Genomic DNA, 18141 nt, shown 5'->3' with positions numbered 1-18141 from the left:
ACCTACTTGTATACCTATAATGCTCTTTCAACTGCCTTCACTGACACTTATGCCTATTAAAATGCCTGCACTCATCACCAGGACACCCTGATAACACCCAGAACCTAGAGTATATATCCTTCCCCAAAATCCTTCACTTCATTTCCCTCCCACTAGTTTTGTTACTGTACTGATGATAATAATATAAAACATAGTCTGCCAAAATAAATAAATAAATCTGCAGATCAGAATATTGCTATGACCAAAAAAACCCTTCTATCTGTAATTACTAAACAAACATCAATATTTTAATATTTTTTTATTGAAAAGCCACTGGATGACATCCACATAACTGGGGCCCGATTTAACATACTGTTAAACTATTACAACTGAGAAAAAGGCTTCATTAAGCAAAATCTCTTAAAGTGCTCAGAAGAGCTGATGCTTGCAAACGTGTCCTCCCTTCTTCTCTCAAGCAAGGTTCACATGAGTTTTCTCTCTTTTGTTATCTTCTCTGAGAATAATCTAAAAATTAACATGTCATGCTTCTACATCACAGGCTAAATATTTGCATTTGACAACCAGGGCTGTGCTAATGAAATCCATCACTTGCATCATGACAGACTGTCAAGACTAAACAAGAGGAGGAAATAGTAAATGGAGAAGGGGAGGGGGGACACATTAAGAAAGTGTCTTCCTACTGAAACTTTAATGTCTCAGGAAGTGATTTTAATCCATCACCCTTTCTAATGCCTCTCTAACATATCCCACAGTCAAAACCTTTCACCCTTTTATGTATTGTGCTTTTTTCTTCTCAAGTCTTGGGGAGTCAGGTAGGTAGGTTTCAGTTTACAGATTTTAAAATGCCCAATATGTGAAAGAACAAGGTAACTCCCAACCTCCATCCTTAGTCACAGTCTCTAATGTTGACTTGGCAAAGCTAACAGTGCAATTTTATACATGTCTACTCAAACATAAGTCCATTGAGTTCAATGGGGCTCACTCCCAGGACGTGCAACCTAAAACTCCCAAATTCCATTCCATAATTCTGCTTCACAATTTCTCTGTAATGTTCCAGTATATGATGCCTCTGCCGCTATCCCCAAAGGGTAGATGAAAAAGAAGGACGCTTTGTGAAGGTTTCTACCACATAATGAAGAGGCAACGCAGCTGAACAGCAGCTTGCCTATTCAGCAGTGCAAGTGGATGCAGTGAAAACTTAATAGAACCCCCTGGCTGTGTTCACAGTTCACCAACCTATAGCTCCTTTATGGCCAAATAAGAGAAACGCAGCAACTCCCAAATGGTAGCTATAGGACAATGTGGTTGTTTACAGAGAACAAGTAAATAACAATAATGGTCCTCAATACAACAAAATTATAAAAGCACTACAGTGATTTTAGAATGTCATTATAGAGAAATATGTTGGTGAGAATGCTTAGGACTGCAGTGTTATTCTTTACACACTCATCCACTTGGATGAGCCATAATCCCCAGATTCCCAGGTTTCATTTTTTTTAAAGCAAGTCTCTAGCCCTTGAAGAACCTGGGAAAGTAGGCAAAAGATTTGTATGATCCAAAGAGAAACCAGAGTATATGAAATATGAGGCAAAATGCACAGCCACTATCCTGGCCATTCATTTTCTAAGCAAAAATAGACTGTTCCCACCTTCCAGGGTTTTAGCCAATGAATGAAGTCATCACAACCTCTGACACACCTACTTTTGGAGAAGTAACTTCCTGTTTCATTTTAAACCCATTGGGGAGGTGGGTGTCTTCCCTGGTGGCCATTACAGCAGTGAAGGGAGCTAGGGAAAGCACTGAGGGTTTTAACTGTAGGCAGAAAGATGTCTGGACACCAGTATTGAGGAACAAAAGAGAGGCAGAACTAGTATACGAATTTTTAAGAGGATAGGTCTTCTTATCTTGGTAGACCTGATGCTCAGTCACCAGATCTACAAGAAATGGTGAACCTGTTCTTTGATGTTGTCAGGACTTTTAAAAAAATGTGCAAACATACACAAAGTCCAAAATCCACAATTGGACCATATCTTTATTAGATCCAACCAAAATTCCACAAAATTGTGCAAGCTTTTAAGTTCTCCAGAACAGAAAAGGGGACAGAGTAAATCTGGATCTACTGGTAGATCTTTGGGCAATATTGGCAAGGATTTCTGACAAGCAATCATTTAACAACAGTAACAGCAACAACAAAACAAATTCCTCCTACACCAAATTATATTGCTGAAATGAAGAAAGCTTGGGGTAATGGATTTTTGTGTGGAAGGACTGTGAGCTCTGTTCAGTCCAGGTACTCAAAACAAGTTCCTGGGCTCAGAATCCTTTAATTCTCATTGTATGTCTTCTCAGCATCAGCCTCCAGTTGGTGGATCTCAGGGTTCTATTGAAAACAAAGTTGTTCAAGAAAATCTTCCTGGGGAAAGAAACAAAAGTCCAAAAATTTGGCCAGATGTTGTGACTATGAGGTCTGCTGTTTAGATAGACCCAGTCGCAAAATGAAGATTTGCAGTCTGAGCGAATTAGTCAGTGCTAGGTGCTGCAGGTATCGGATTACACCTAGGAATATGGGAACATTGGAAGCTGCCTTATACTGAGTCAGAGCATTTGTTCATCTAAACCCAGTTTTGTCGACACTAACTGGCAGCAGCTCTACAGGGTTTTAGGCAGAAGTTTTTCCAGCCCTGGGACTGAACCTGGGATCTTCTGCATGCAAAGCATGTGCTTCTTTTGGGAAGGAGAAGCAATGGCTGATCTCCATTTCTGAGAACACAAAAGCTGGCTATAATTAATCTGCCTCTTGTCTTTGGCAAAACACACAGGTTCTTGAGTCAGCATAGAGCGGAAGCGCAGAAAATCATGACAGTCCTTATATTAACAAAGCCGGAAATTAATTTTAGGTGGTAAAAAAAGTCAACTGAGGCCAAATTGTGAGTATTACTTCGTGGTTGGAGGGGATGGAATCTTCTGTGCAAAGCCTCCCTCCAGGTGGCAGAAAATCTTCCTCTGGTTCCATCCCTACCATTGACGAATTAATTCAGATTGCAAATCTCCATTTTGAGACTGGGTCCATCTAAGCAGCAGACCTCATGGCCGTAACCCCTGGCCAAATGTTTGGACTTTTTTTCATCCCCCATACCCTGCTTTTTGTACCACCTAACCTGATGAAGAGTTCTGGAAAATTTGAAAGCTTGCAGAAGTTTGTAGAATTTTGGCTGGTCCTAATGAAGATATCGCCCAACTGTATATTTTGGATTTTTTCCCCCCATGGACCAGCATAGCTACTTTTGCCTTTTTACATATACAAAATGTGCAACTACACACAAAATGTGCAGTTCGGGGGGGGGGGTGCAAATCCAAAAGAACATTCTGTAGTTCAAAACTCAAGCCATGGAAACGCTGAATTATGTTGATGTAAAAGTTGCTGATAACAATGTGAAAAGTATAGCGAGTAGTCCAGGCTCCTGTAGAAACCTAAACCTTGATCAAGCATACCCATTTCTCCTCTCCTTGCCAAAAACACTGTCAACAGACTCCACAGCTAGAGTGTTCCCTAATGCTTCCAAGAAGGAGAAACTAATTCTAGGACAAGTCATGTGAAGTTGTCGACATTATGATAAGGACAGTGATGCCATAAAATATCCAGTACAACAATCTTAAGACTGCTGTTCCATGTTTGTGCATCTGTTTTCCCCCCTCTTGTTCTCAGGGTGTTTTTTTTTTATATATACCTGACCAAATAAAATCTAATTGGATGTTGCCTCCTGTGTGAAATGTGCCTAGAACACCATTTTGCATTAATACTGTCAAATTGCTAGGATTTTTTGCTACTGTGTGTGGGCTTCTAAATGTCATGTAATATGGCTCTAAGCAACAAAGCATGAGCAGACACACAAGAAAAATGTACAGCTGTATCATAGCAGTGTGTGTTATGTGCGCGAATTATAATCACACACCACTGTGCAGCTTTGAACCACGACCCCAGAAAAATTCCTGCAGAAGCAATGCTTCCTTGTCTTTAGTTACAAAGGTGAAAGGATTCCATACTACGTTCTTAAAATTCCACTTTGTAAGCAAAAGAGGATGCACAAAGTTTGGCCAAATATTCATTTTAAATGTTTTTAAAGTTAACTTTAAAAATTAACTTTAAAGTCTTTTTTTTTAATATGTCCTCCTGACCTTTAAAATGCAAGTGAGAATAAAAATTACCGAACGTATTGACAGTAGTGCTCTTCCATAGATTCGTGAGGTTAAAGTACTGGTCTTAGAGGAGGAGCAAAGAATGTATGGCAGCTGGGCCCATTTTGGAAAAACTGTCCAAATATCTGATGTCTTTTATAGTGAAAAGTTGCCAGTTGCTATCACTTTTACATTTAAAAAGAGGACATTTACAGAAATCCCCAGTAAAGCATGCCTCAGGGCAGAACTAGGGATGCAGGAAAAACTGTATGTGTATGTGTTCATCATTTATCCATAAGTCATCTAGCCAAACAACAATCCTATAGAATGAAGCAAAACTGCATGGCTAAGATATGAGACTGGAAGTACCTGTTTCAAAACTCACTCCAGCCATTAACCTATTAGGTGGCCTTAGGAAAATTACTATGTCAATGTGGTGTAATGGTTAGAGTGTTGGACTGGGACTCGGGAGATCTGGGTTCTAGTCCTCACTCAACCACGGAGCTCACTGGGTGACTTTGGGCCACTCACTGATTCTCAGCATCACCTACCACATGTTTAATCTTTGCGAGGATTAAATGGAGAGGAGGAGGACTATGTAAGTTGCCTTGGGTTCCTTGCAAGAGGAAAAAAGACGGGATATTAATGTAATAATAAAATGTCTGAGTCTCAGTCTCCCACATGCAATATAGTGATAAATAATAATGCACCTGTTCTACAAGGTTGTCATAAGGATTAAGTAGATAATGTGTATGACAGCATTTGAATCCTCCACAATAGTGCTACATAAATGCTAAGTGTGTTTAATTTATTTGGTTGCTAACAGCGGACTGAATAGTTATCAAACAAATGTTTATCACACTCCAGCTTGCAGCCCATTGGTGTGTGCTCAATTTATGTGAAAAGACGGAACTGTTTGTAGGGATGTACAGATCGTGTAAAATCCATTCCGTCTGTAAAATCCATTCCATCTGTGTTCTGCAGGTTATCAGGCACCTTTCGTTCCATCATCCGCTCATTGATGGAATTGGATTTGCTTTTACTGTCTGAATTTGCTCAAATCCATATTTGTGGAAATGTGAATTTGCACCAATTTGCATGTGCAAAAATGAACAAATCCCCACAACATGTGCAATCCTGCCCCCCAAATGTGCATTTTCATGCTTTAGCCTATGGGGAAATGTGCATTTTCAGCCGCGTTTTTTTTAAATTACATATTTTTCTACAATGAAATTTGCGCAAAATTCCCAAAGGTTAGAAAAACAGTCCACAAGTCCACAGAATCTGCTCAACAGGGGAAAAGATGGCCTGCTGCGGAATCCATGGGTCAGATTTATAAAAATCCAAACTCATTTGGTCCCATTGCAGATTTCTCCGACATCCCTATCTGTTTGTAACAGTTGATACATGATAGGTATCTTCAAAAAACATCTAACAGATTATCGAAACATGGAAGCTAGGGCAATGCACATCAGAGACGTTTAAATGTCCATGGTCCTAGGAGTAAAAACTCTCCATACCTGAACTTTAATATGTGTTTACTGTAATTACAATTGTTGACATCTGTACATGAGAGATAAACCTAGTTTAGTAGGACAATATCCTAGCATGTATCTTTCAACAACAACAACAACCAAAAGACATATTCATTTAAACTTTCATGCCCACATCTTTCTACAGCCTACTTTGCAGTAAAGGCAGGCTCACAATATACATTCCAGACACCATTTATTATAGCTCTAGGAAGTGTTGGGAAATAAGAACTCTCAGGGTTGTTTCATGAATTAAACAGCAACAAACCCAACTTTGCTGCTGAATGTATACTCAACAGGAAGTTGCAGCCAATCCCAGCTCTCTAATAAATGAACCCTTATGAGTCTACAAACACACTTGTCACCATTCATCTTTTAGATATTCAGGTAAACATATTAAAATCTAATATATCAGTAAGCCCTTATCTAGTTCAGCTTCGTAAATATCAGGTGCATTACAGATAAAACCTTCTGCTGGTTTAAGCATATCCTGAAATTCTTGGGACCTATTTTAATGCAGTATAATGCAATCTGCTTTTAAGATTCCTTTATGGGATGTGACAAAAAAACTCCACCTTTCCTACGATTTCACAAGGCATTCCCAGACTAATAGGTTTCCATTCATTAACAAAAACACACACAGAAAGGCTAGTGAATTTATAAAGCACTTCAAAAATTCCTAATAGTTCTTGATCCTCAGGCAGTCCTTGAGCATCCAAATGTAGATAAATGTTTGGTTAGCAAATGACTTAGCTGTAAGGATTGCTGCTCTGCTGAGAGGGACATATCATGGAGTTACTCTAGGGCTAGCTAGGAAAGGTTTCATCATAAACTGACTGTAAAAAATCCGTGAAGTTGCCAGATGCTCTTATCTTAAGCAATGTCCTTTATTTGAATGTGCTGAAGAAGAATTAATGTGCTGCTCTATATGAGCCTGTTAACAGTTGTGGAAGAGGAGATACAATTCAGCTTTAGCAGAGAATGCTTTGACAAAGAATTGTGTTTTCAGCTATAACCTTTTGCTCTGTGGTTCTATTTGAATGTATATTTGAATGCTTCACAACGTACTCCTTTGCTGGCAGTACAGGTGCTGGCACTTGCCATTGGCTCCAGATTGTATTTTTATGGCTGACAGTTTTCCTGAGAAGATGATGCTGTGACTCAGCCCTCCTGACCGCTCTGAGCACAGCACAACTGAGGGCAGTGGAGTGGGGGGGGAAAACAATCTTTGCCCCTTTCTAAGGAAGTTAAAAAGGAAGTTGGCGCTCTGGATGGCAAGGGGAACTGCTGGATGCATTTGACATGTTATGTTAAATGCACTATCACATTTAATGTGTATTTAAAAAAAATAGCAGCCACTGGGAGGGGGGGCAATCAGGATTGGGGCCATGGTGTATGGGAGGGTTTTTTAAAAACCTTTTCTCCTGTGTCATGGTCCCAACAAAGATTAAGACGTGCACCCACACAGCTGTGCTTTGCCATGGTAGCAAATACTAGCTTGGAGGGGAACAATTTTCATTCGGATGATGCCATGGAGGGGAAAGGGTTAAAACACTTCCCTGTGATCCCCATCCAGCTCCCCACAGCTCCTTTTCCTTTTCTTTTTAAACTGAAGTTAATTGCAATCACACATCAAATATCATGTGTAGTTTGTGCCACAGTTGTAGAATCAACAACTGCTCTCCCTGGAAGCTCTCCCAGGTCCTGCAGTATCTGAGTTCTCTGTTATGTTTGCTTTGCTGCTGCATCCTGCTGCTAGTTGCCCTCTGCTTCAGATCAGTTCTCCCTAGATTTCTCCCTAGAGTACAGGTCCTCTGTCCCGCTGGAACAGGAGAGTTGGGGGGCAGGGCAGGGCATGGAAATTATTCTGAAAGTGTAGGTATTTGTCTTAATGTTTCTCACGGGAATTTCCATCGTGTGAAAATTTCCTCTTAGGCCAGGCCCTTCTGGAATATGCCTGCTATATGACAATATTGTCTGGATCAGATTGCCAAGCAAACGCATGTCTGTAGAGAAGCCCTGTTGTTTTCTCACAGACAAAAAGCCAAGCCAAGAAAATGCACTAGGGAATTGTGTACATCGATGTGGCTATTTAAAAGGCTTCTTGCACACTTTAAAATGGATGGACTTCCTGACCGACCTTTACAAGGAACCAAACTGGGAAGCCCATAAAATATTTACATGCCTTCTGTTTAGCAAGCATCATTAGCTATTGTAAAGGTTGTTCACTACTTAACTTTTCCTTTTGGCTGGCTCTCCAAAAGATCATTATTTTGCACAGTAAACAGCTTGTATTTTATTTAACTCCCTCCCCCCTTGCAGTGGATGTGCATGTACAAGTGTAGTGAGACTTTATCCCAAAGGTGGGGAACCTATGGCCTTCCAGTTGTTGCTGGACTCCAACTCCCATTAGCACACCCAATAGTCAGGGATGATTAGAGTTGTAGTCTTCCAACAACACCTGGAGGACAACAAGTTTCCCATCCCTGCTTTATTATTAGGCCCAATGTATCTTAAGATTAGCCTAAACACCTGCTGAAAACCTTGAAAGCAAATTTTCCACTTTCTTTGTTAATTTTCCTTACTTCTTTAGGTGATAGCTAAAACAATCAGAGGTAAGTAGAACTACATGATTCCATTCTGAAAAGTTCTGTCCAAGAGAATAATTCAATGCTGTTCTGCCCAAGTCTGGACTAGCTAGGCCTGTTGGTGTACACGCAGAGGCTTACAGCTTTGTGAGGGGGTTAGCACATCAGAGGCCTTTGATGCCTTCCAAAAATGGGAGCAGAACTGACCACACAATACAGCAAGTCTTGAATTCACTCCAGAAATATTTCTGCCCTAGCAATTTGGCAGTATCCCTAAAAGCAACATCAACAATGAAACCTGTTGAGTGTCAGATCAGTGCGGCCTTGTCTTCAGGCTGCAATATTATCCTGAAATCCATCACAAGAACCAAACGCACGAAAGGCAAAACACTTGAAAACAGCTTTACAGTATGCCTCTGATGTTGGTCTGTGCCATTTCAGGCTGCAACAGGGAGATTAAATATCTGAACACTTCATCACAGGCAAAGAAAAAAAAATCTGTGTACATTCAAAATCAGCATACCTACGTTAGAGTCTGGCATAACTGTTCTCTTGGACAGCTGCCATTCATTTCAATGAGGCTTGTGCAGCAGAACTTCCCATCCATTTATTTCATGTGCCCAAGTAAAATTACCTTAGACGTGCAGATGATTTTGCAGTTATTTTGATTTTTCAAAACTACCAAACTCAGTGAAAAAGAAACTACTGGAGGAATCAGCAGGATGTAGATTCTACTAGCAAATTCCATTTCAGGTAATTTAGAAAATATTAAAGGGGCCAGTTTCCCACGAAGGGAAATCTTAATACTTCACTTATTGCTTTACCATGCCATCCCATGCCACCAAGATTTGACATCATTAAGTGGTTGTGGAATGTAATGTTTATAACAATTAAGGTAAGGAAACATAAGATTCAAACTCTGAAGTATCATGAGATTTTGACTGTGTGAAGACAAAGGATGCTAAATGCTGTGGAATATTATACACTTGCCATGGGAAGGCCACCAAAACAGCTTCCCCATGATGAGCGATCCCTGTCCCATGTAGAAATTCTTACTGCTGCCATTGCATTAAGAATCACCATGTTCCAATTGGTGGCTGCCATGAACGTGGAGCAAGAGTATGGAAGGCATATGATTCTACATGTTATGGCTGCCAGGAGGGTCACTCTCCACAAGGAGGCCATTGTCAACTGCTTCCCAGTATTTAATTTTATTATTTATGTTTGTTATTATTAAACATATTTTCACTGGCCTTTTGAACAAAATAAGGTCTCCAAGGTTGCTCACAAATTTAATATTCAAATTCCGGAAAAAAATGAATAAAACAAAACACAACAGCCAATCAGCAGAAAGAAAGACCTAACAGGGACCTCAGAGATGATCCCCAAAGTCCTTCGGAAAATCACAGATACCTAATGCCAACAGAGAGTGGGTGGACTATTCTTTCCCCCAAGAGGAGACAGAAGGTCTAGCTGTAAAGGCAGAACAAGATACACTGACGACTACTTCCTATAAGATGGCTGAATTGAGGAGGGGGGGTGTTTCACACATTGGACAATAGCAATCGAAGTTTGCCACACAGTCTACACTCAGCAGGAAGCCCCTGTCTATACTGTCTCCTTGACAAATGTTGATCTCATTTTAATTTTAATTTATAAGGTGTACACTTATATCACTTTAGATGTACTTTTAAAACACAGAATGCAAAGTGGCATTAAGGGTCAACCACTAGACTAATCTAATTCATGCAGCAGCAAATTAGTTGAAAAAGAAGTCTGAGCAGCAGCTAGAGAAAGCTGCCCCCTAAGTCTACATACATAGGATCACACTCTTTCAGACTGTAATAACTAATCAAGAAGAAACACGGCCCTCTAATTCTGCATTCAGAAGTGTAGATCAGAATCCCCATCTCTCCCATAACTTGCACTGAAAGGCTGGTAGAAATTCTATACCTTTGCTACTCGCTAACTACTCTGATTATCTTGATTAAGGACAGATATCCCCTGAAGTCCCTGGAGCAGTAGCCATCAGCAAAGCCACAGAGCTTCAATTCAGCTTCATGTTCTAAGTACCTACAAATGTTATTTGCTGAACACTCTAGTAACCAACAGCTGAAATATTTCCCAGTGAAGATACAACTACAGACTTCAGCTAAAAATAATTAGGGAAGGCTTACCGTTACACCAAAGAAGCTGGTCTGATTCATTGCATCCAGGAAAATTTTTCCAAGTTCTTTGTTGGTGTAGTTAAAGTCCTCAATTTTTTGGTTTTTGTTGGTAGCATTGAGTATCTTCATTGCCTGCTGCAGTGTTTTGGCAATTACCCATATTCCATCATAAGCAAAGCCATGGAACTTACTTGGCTCAACATTTCCACGCCTCTGATCATACTCTTCTTCATACTGCTGTGGTGTCTGTGAAAAGAACGTAAGACTGATTCACTAGTCAGCACGTTAAAAATCTGTGCCTAAAATTCACACTCTAATGCTTAAAGCAGAATTAAAATCATTGGTGCCCCCTTGCAGTCATGTGGATCTCAAGAAAGGCATTGAAAAGGGTTTCAGAAGAGGAATACATCATTTATTATTTATATAGCACCATCAATGGGCATGTCACTCAGAAAGTATAAGAGGACAGGTTCCTGCCCCAAATTGCTTACAATCCAAAATTTGACTTGGGGAAGAGAAGACAACATAGGAAACAGAGGGAGATGGAGGCTGGGGAAGTATATGAATGTGTTTCAGGCATGCATACTTAAGCTTAGTTACACTAAGGGCACAATACTATGCATGTTTAGACTTGCCACTGTGGCAAGACTGACACCACCAGAAACCCACTCTGAGGACTGCAGAAAACCCCATGGTTTGCTGACCCAGATAAAGAATGGCAGACATAAAAACATTCCTTTTTGTATATAGATATTTAGCTGCATTGTTTTAAAAGAGAATTTCTCACTCAAGCCTTCTCCATGTATAGGACTGCACAGTTGCTAAGCGATACCTTGTATTCTTAGGACATTTCACGAGGTTTTGTTAAGTTCTGTGTCTTCTGGGCTTTGGCCAAGAAATCCAAATCACCTTTCTTGTTATTCTTCCCCCAGAGCTAGGGCTTAGAATTTCCTCATACAGCTGGACAGCCTAAAGAGTTCTGGCAAGGGTGAGCCTATGGGAGCAGCCTACCAGTAATTATTTTGGAGGAAACGCTTGTAAAGAAGGGGCCCACTAATAGTGAAAGTTATTTCTCCCCTGCTCCCTAGACTCTGCATCAGGACTGACTAAGTGATCCATTCACACCAACTTCTGAAGTGGCATACTGCTGGGATTCTAAATAATATTTGTTCTAAATGTGAAATAAGTAAGATTGTGAAAGTCATTTGCTAAAAGGAGCTCCAAATAATTGTTCATGTTCACTAACAGAAAATGATCTAAGAAAGGATCTCCAGCTCCTTGGGTGCGCACATACGTTCCTAAAAATATGAGTCAGCATGTGTTTTTTTCCTCTGCAGGATAAGCCCAGCTTCTTGCAACTTTGGCAATGGCTCTGACAGAATACTTTCTAACAATTCCACTGCTGAGAGAGTTGCCTTGTCTTGCTCCCCCATACCCACGAAGCTTCAGGCAGGCGAGCTGCCTTTTTCTTTTAATATATTTGAAGTGACACTTAACAGTCTAAAATTCTTTCAGCACCTTATTTATAAGGAAAAACCCATTTCAGAAAGCAGCTCTAAAGAGGGAGAGAATACATGACATCAGTGCCACTAGCCAATCAGCACTGTGCATAGCCATGTTCTGCTGTTAACTAGAACACCTTTTTCCAGAGGTCAAGGCAGGAGAGAATTAGGTACATTTGACAAGAATGCAGAGAGTGCACTTTCAGAGTATAGCAACTCCTCTTTTTATGTACACCTGGAGCATCCCTAGTATACTTAGGCTGCTTCCAACCTGCCAACACTGTTGGCAGATAACTATTAACTAGCTCTACCAGAAAATGGGGTGATCTTTTAGATGAATTTAATGTCTTTCTTTTTTGTTCCACATGCCCCTCACTGTCATCTCCATAACTCTGTGAAAATATCAACGTCCCTGGCAGCTCCATTTGAGAAACCATGCCATGTCATAAGCCCTATTTTTGTGCTTGAATATCAAAGTTTTCCGGGAGAGAGCGCAGGACAGGAAGGCCTGGCGTGCTATGGTCCATGGGGTCACGAAGAGTCGGACATGACTGAACGACTGAACAACAACAAATCAGAGTTTAGCATTGGGCTGCAAACCTACTATGATGAGAAATCAATAACATAGTTGCTGCATGCAACTGATAATTTGCTGGTAAAAAGACAACCCATTTTGAGGATGACTTCAAATCCCCCAAAAGGTAGAAAGGAAATTAACTCACCCTTCCTGAAATAGTTTTTATTGGTTTGGAACTGAGAGGTTCAAAATCCACTCCAATGTAACCTTCCATGGCACCAAGAAGGTTTATACCAAGACAATGTGATGAATTAAGCTTTGGAATAGCTTTTTCCCACCAGGAGCTCTGATACCACCCAGGTATGATCCACTGATACTTAGGGCCAAACATCTTTTCATTAAATGCCTACAGTGGAAATATAAAAAAGGGAAGCAATTTTATTGGAGAAAGAGTTACAGCATATATCACACATGATTCTGAAGAATTTTAATGCTCTTAGCTATGAAAGCCACTTTTTAAATATGAAAACTGTATTTTGAAAAAGTAAACATAAACTAAGGGCACAATCTTTTGCATGTTTAGACAGAAAAAGGTCCTACAACACTCAGCATTTCTCAGCCAACCATGCTGGCTGGGGAATGCTGGGAGTTGTAGTATTTTTTTCTGTCTGAACATGCATAGGATTGCACTCTAAGACAACTATTTAATGAATGAAATCCTCACTTTGTATGTCTTCTTATGTGCAATGCAGAATCTGCACAGAGTACACAAGATGCCATCAACTGAGTGCTGCTATAATACAAGCACCTTTGTAATTCATGGGCTTATCAAGCAAAGCTCTGATAGACCACAGCTTCTAAGCTGAATGGCCAAATAACTCAGGAAAGAGTGGGCCTGTAAAGTTACGAAGGAGCAAGACTGCAATTCTGCTTCCTTCCTGCCATGCATGTTGAGCAATTTGCAGAATGGCTGCTGTTGGGCTCTGGTGCAACCTCACTACCCTCATCATACCGCCTCCTCACCCAGCATACTGTAATTGTACCTGTCATGCTACAACATAGTCTGGCCAGTTGAAGGCCTCCTGGAGTCCTATGCCTCACCTTCCAGCAACTGACAGACACACACACCGCCCTTTCTCAAGCTCCCCACACTTAGGCTACTCCCATCAGAAGCAGAAGTATTTATTTTTTAGTTAGTACATTTATAACCTGCCTTGCTTCAGTCATGGTACTCAAAGCGGTGTACATAAAGTCCCCAGGTCTCTCCCATTCAGGCAGTGACCAGACCCAAACCTGCTAAGCAGAATGACACACAGGTGGCTGGAAGAACTATAGGCTGCTGGATTCTGGAAAATGATAGAGGAGACTTTGCAAGGGCCTTTGCCGAAAGTAAATGGCCTGCATACTATACAGTGTCCTATGCACAGCCACAGCATACTGGGTGAGTTGGCATGTTGTGGAACATGAGGTTATACAATAGTCCTGCAGTACCACTCTGCACACTGCTCAATGCACATGGACTGTGTGTGTGAGGGCAAGAACAGGACTGAAGCTTAAAATACTTTATCCACGTGTATGCATGTATGTATCAGATTATTTTTAATATATCCTTTATCAGAGAATCCATGGCAGTTTACAAAATGTTTTTAAAAATACGAATTCTGAAATGCTCTACATATTCGTATTAACAGGTTATCATGTTAATCTGCCTCTTCAACACCCAGCACCAATTAATTTGTATCAGGTTGTAATTGCACCTCTTGCTGCAAATTAAAACCAAAATTCGGAAATGATGAAAACTCAAATTGTTGTTGAAAGGCAAAATACAACTCAACAGAGTCCAAGATAGAAAAAACAGTTACTGCACTTGTTCTCCTTCACTCTGATACAGCAGTAATAGACCACTGTGCAACCCTATGCACACTTACTTGAGAGTAAAGTTCTACTGAGCTTCTCCATAAGAGAAGGATTTGTAAAACAAAGATGGAAAAGGTAGCTTGATTTAAATCACCAAAGGGAAAGGTTCAATTTGAACAATTTTACATTTACTATTTAACATTGACTTTACAATAAAATGATTGAATAATTTGTTCAAATGAACTTTTACTTGTTTATTTCAATTATTTTCTACAGAGACATGCACTCCCATTAGCTGATGTAACCATAAAAATTTGCCAAGTTGCAGCCCTGATAGTTAGAACTATTGTGCCAGAGTCAGGAATAAGTCCCGTGGAGCTAAATAAAGCTTACTTCTGAGTAGACATGTATAGGATTGCACTGCATATACATGAGTTCATGAAGACACTTGTACATATTAATTTTAATGTAAGTGTATTTATTTTTTCTTTTGGTTTTGCGTTCCGGTTCTGGTTGATGAAAATGCATAAATACCAGGTCAGGCCTAACACTGGATCTCTCAAACAAAAGATAAAATAAAATAGCATTTGCATATCTTTCGTTTAAATTAGTGCAACCTTTACAATGCCCTCTGTGCTTTGTACGCAGGCAGAGCTAAAATACATCAGATAGACAAATCAAACCAGGGAAACATATGAAATCTACCTTCTGCCAGAATAACAGTATTTAATTCATGTTCCCAAATTTGCTAATTGTTGTTAACAATTTAAATTAACTAACAAATAGTTAATTTGGTCAATGAGGTGAGCACATAATACTACATTCTTTTTTACTTACGCAGCAGAATACTTTTGCAGCCATTTCCTCATTGAACTGGCCAAGGATAATTCGGACATCGTTTCCCTGGAAGAAAAAAGACATATGAAAGAAATCACAACAATCATGGAATAACCTGATTCTAAAACTCCTCTTCTTGTTGATCACAGGCATAGTATCTATACCCATTGCCGATTTTATTTAATGCCTTATATCAGGCATGGGGAACCTCAGGCCCAGGGGCCACATCCAGCCTTCCTGGGGCAAAATCCAGCCCACTGGGATTCCCCAGATGGCCACGCCCCTTCCCCAGGTCCCACCCCCTCACCCCCAACCACCAATCATTTGGTGGTATCCTGGCTACTGTGCATTCTAAAAGTTTGAAATGCCCCTCCTAAGGCTTAGTTACTAGCAGTAAAGGCTTTAAGCCAAAATATGCCAGCATTTTAATCTCACCCCCTTTTGATTTTGACCTGTCCCCTTTGCCTTCAGACCTGTCCGCCACTGGAAAGTCTTGATGGCTTTTAGCAAGTAAGGTGGCATCTAAATGTTAATAATAAATAAATACATGGAGCAGACTTGTCTGGCTCTGTCCTATTATTATTATTTTATTTATTTCATTTCTATACCACCCAATAGCCGAAGCTCTCTGGGCAGTTCACAAAAATTAAAACCAAACGGCACACAATAAAACAATTTTTAAAAAAATCCTATGAGCCAGAGATAGGATGCCAGTTTAGGTACCACACCATAAACCTCTTCTTATGTAACTGCAGCTAAAGCATGTGCATAGGATATCGCTGTTACATAGCAGGAAATGCTCATGAAAATGTTTTAATATTTTTCTTTCTTTTTACGTTACCCTAGGCTTTGATGATACCAATGGGTTAACTGTTGAATAGTATATGCACACTACCCTCACAGAGGAAGATATTATATTCCTTTGTAGTTTGCATAGAAAGTGGATAAAAGCATCACCACTAATCATGCACCATCAAAAGATACATTAAGAAACATCATCAATGGAGGTCATTTCATTTTCAGGATCAGAATGACATCAATAATCTTTCCCACAAAAGACTACTCGTATACAAAACTGTAACACAAATGAACAGCAACTCATAATACTTCTTTTAACATCACCCAATGAATCCAAAATCAGCTGATGTTTAAACAAGGTGGCTTTTAATTTAATTTTTTAAGGTAAGTACACCTCTCCCTAAGCCAGCAATAGACACCGTAGTGCCCTTCAGATGCTTTGTACTACAATTCCCATAATCCCTGACCACTGGCCATGCTGTCTGGGGCTGATGAGAGTTGTCATTTGAAATATCTGGAGGGTACCAAATTGTTTATCCCTGCCCCAAGCAAAATAACCATATCTGAATTCCATGAGAGCTTGGAAGGGGAAAGCAACCAAATGATTCTAAGGTTAGTGTGATGGAGGACCACCCAGAAACAGCAACAGCATTTCCTGGGCTCTGGGGATGGAGGGCGGTGTTGAGAAAGGCAAACCTTGCATGGCATTCAGTCACATGCAGGGAGCATACATAGCCCTATACGGAGCACCAGCCATTGCCAGGCTAGGGAGGCTAACTAAAGGGAGAGCCCAGCAGGAGAGGGATGAGCTAGGTGAACCTGTTCCCTCTGTACTGAGTCCATCACTTCTATGGACTCAGTCCCAACTCAGACTATACTAATACTGTGGATATATGTGTTTGTGCATGTGCATGTGTGTATGTGTGCGTGGGAGGGGGAGGTGATTCCACAGCAAAGCATATTGGGCGAGCTATAAAATTTTAAATTAAGGCAGTGTTTCCCTCTGAACCTTAATCCAGCTGGGATTCTGGGCCAAAAATATGGTGCAGTAAAGTGACAAGACTGATGTAGATGTCAGATCCTTGAAAACGAGCTTCTCAAGATGTTCCAGAGGCAGACAGGAAACTCTTATGAACAGGACTTTAAGATTAGCTTTCTTAATATTCTTCTGTTCTTCCAGACACCAGACACTAGGGATCAGAGTAGAACCAGGGATCAGAGTGGATCATATGCTTATCACAATTCTGCTGTTAAGTCGTTAATTTATCCAATGTCTATACTAATGTATATACTAATTCAGGCCAAAGGCTTTCTTATTCCAACAGGATTTGGGGGGAGGTGTGTATTTATTTTATTTATTGCATTTATATCCTGCCTTTTTTCCTCCAAGGAACTCAAGGCAGCGTACATGATCCTCCTCCTTCCTCCATTTTATCCTCACAACAACAACCCTGTGAGGTGGGTTGGGCTGAGAGTCTGTGACTGGCCCAAAGTCACCCAGTGAGCTTCCATGGCCGAGTGGGGACTAGAACCCGGATCTCCTGATTCCCAGTCCAGCACTCTAGCCACTACACCACACTGGCTCTGTGTGTAACTGGTGTAGTTACCAGTTTCTCTCCCTATAATTCTGTGGTACCCAGCATGTTTTGACAGTTATATTTTTCTCCGTTTTTATTCGTTGTATTTTGTTCTGTTATTTTATCATTGTGTAAGGCTTTTGAGTTGGAAAGACAGGGTAAAACAGATGGATGAAAAGACAGGTGGATGGATAGAAAGACAGACAGACAAATAGACAGACAGGCAGCAGTTCAGTCACATCCCCCCTTCTTCTATGACAAGTATTTGGTAGGCTGGACAGACTGGGAGTGGATAAGCAAATACTACATTCCTGAAATGGAAATCAGTAAAGTTCAGTTCTCTTTATTATGATAAACCTGCATTTGGGCTATAATACTTCAGACTGTAGGTGGGGGCTTACATGCTTCTAGGGCCCTCCATGCAAAAGTAAATCAATCAGTCACTGCACGTTGGAAATTAGCATGTCAGGGAGAAAACTAGGGTAGAACCCCCCTTCAAGACATGCTAGTATTCTATGCAGAATGATTTATTTTTTAAAGGAAGAGTGCTCAGTCCCCTGAGATCTCACCTGCAGACTGAAGTTTTATA

General features: G+C 40.4%; 1 protein-coding gene across 1 annotated transcript in view; it reads right to left on the bottom strand.

Annotated features, from left to right (window-relative positions):
* GABBR2 (gamma-aminobutyric acid type B receptor subunit 2) overlaps nucleotides 1-18141 on the bottom strand; it is a 447064-nt gene that overhangs the window by 279543 nt on the left and 149380 nt on the right. Inside the window, exons 5-7 of the mRNA XM_084850624.1 lie at nucleotides 15178-15243; nucleotides 12689-12889; nucleotides 10474-10710 (exon numbers count right to left, since the gene is read on the bottom strand). Coding sequence (XP_084706750.1) covers nucleotides 10474-10710; nucleotides 12689-12889; nucleotides 15178-15243 — 504 coding nt within the window. The remainder of the gene's footprint in view (nucleotides 1-10473; nucleotides 10711-12688; nucleotides 12890-15177; nucleotides 15244-18141) is intronic.

Source organism: Heloderma suspectum, chromosome 4 (genome assembly GCF_057233095.1).
Source record: "Heloderma suspectum isolate Gila_16-S chromosome 4, 16-S_ref, whole genome shotgun sequence".
NCBI classification, from domain to species: Eukaryota; Metazoa; Chordata; class Lepidosauria; order Squamata; family Helodermatidae; genus Heloderma; species Heloderma suspectum.
Note: the sequence above shows the minus strand (reverse complement) of the source record. Positions and strands in the feature narration are given on the sequence as shown.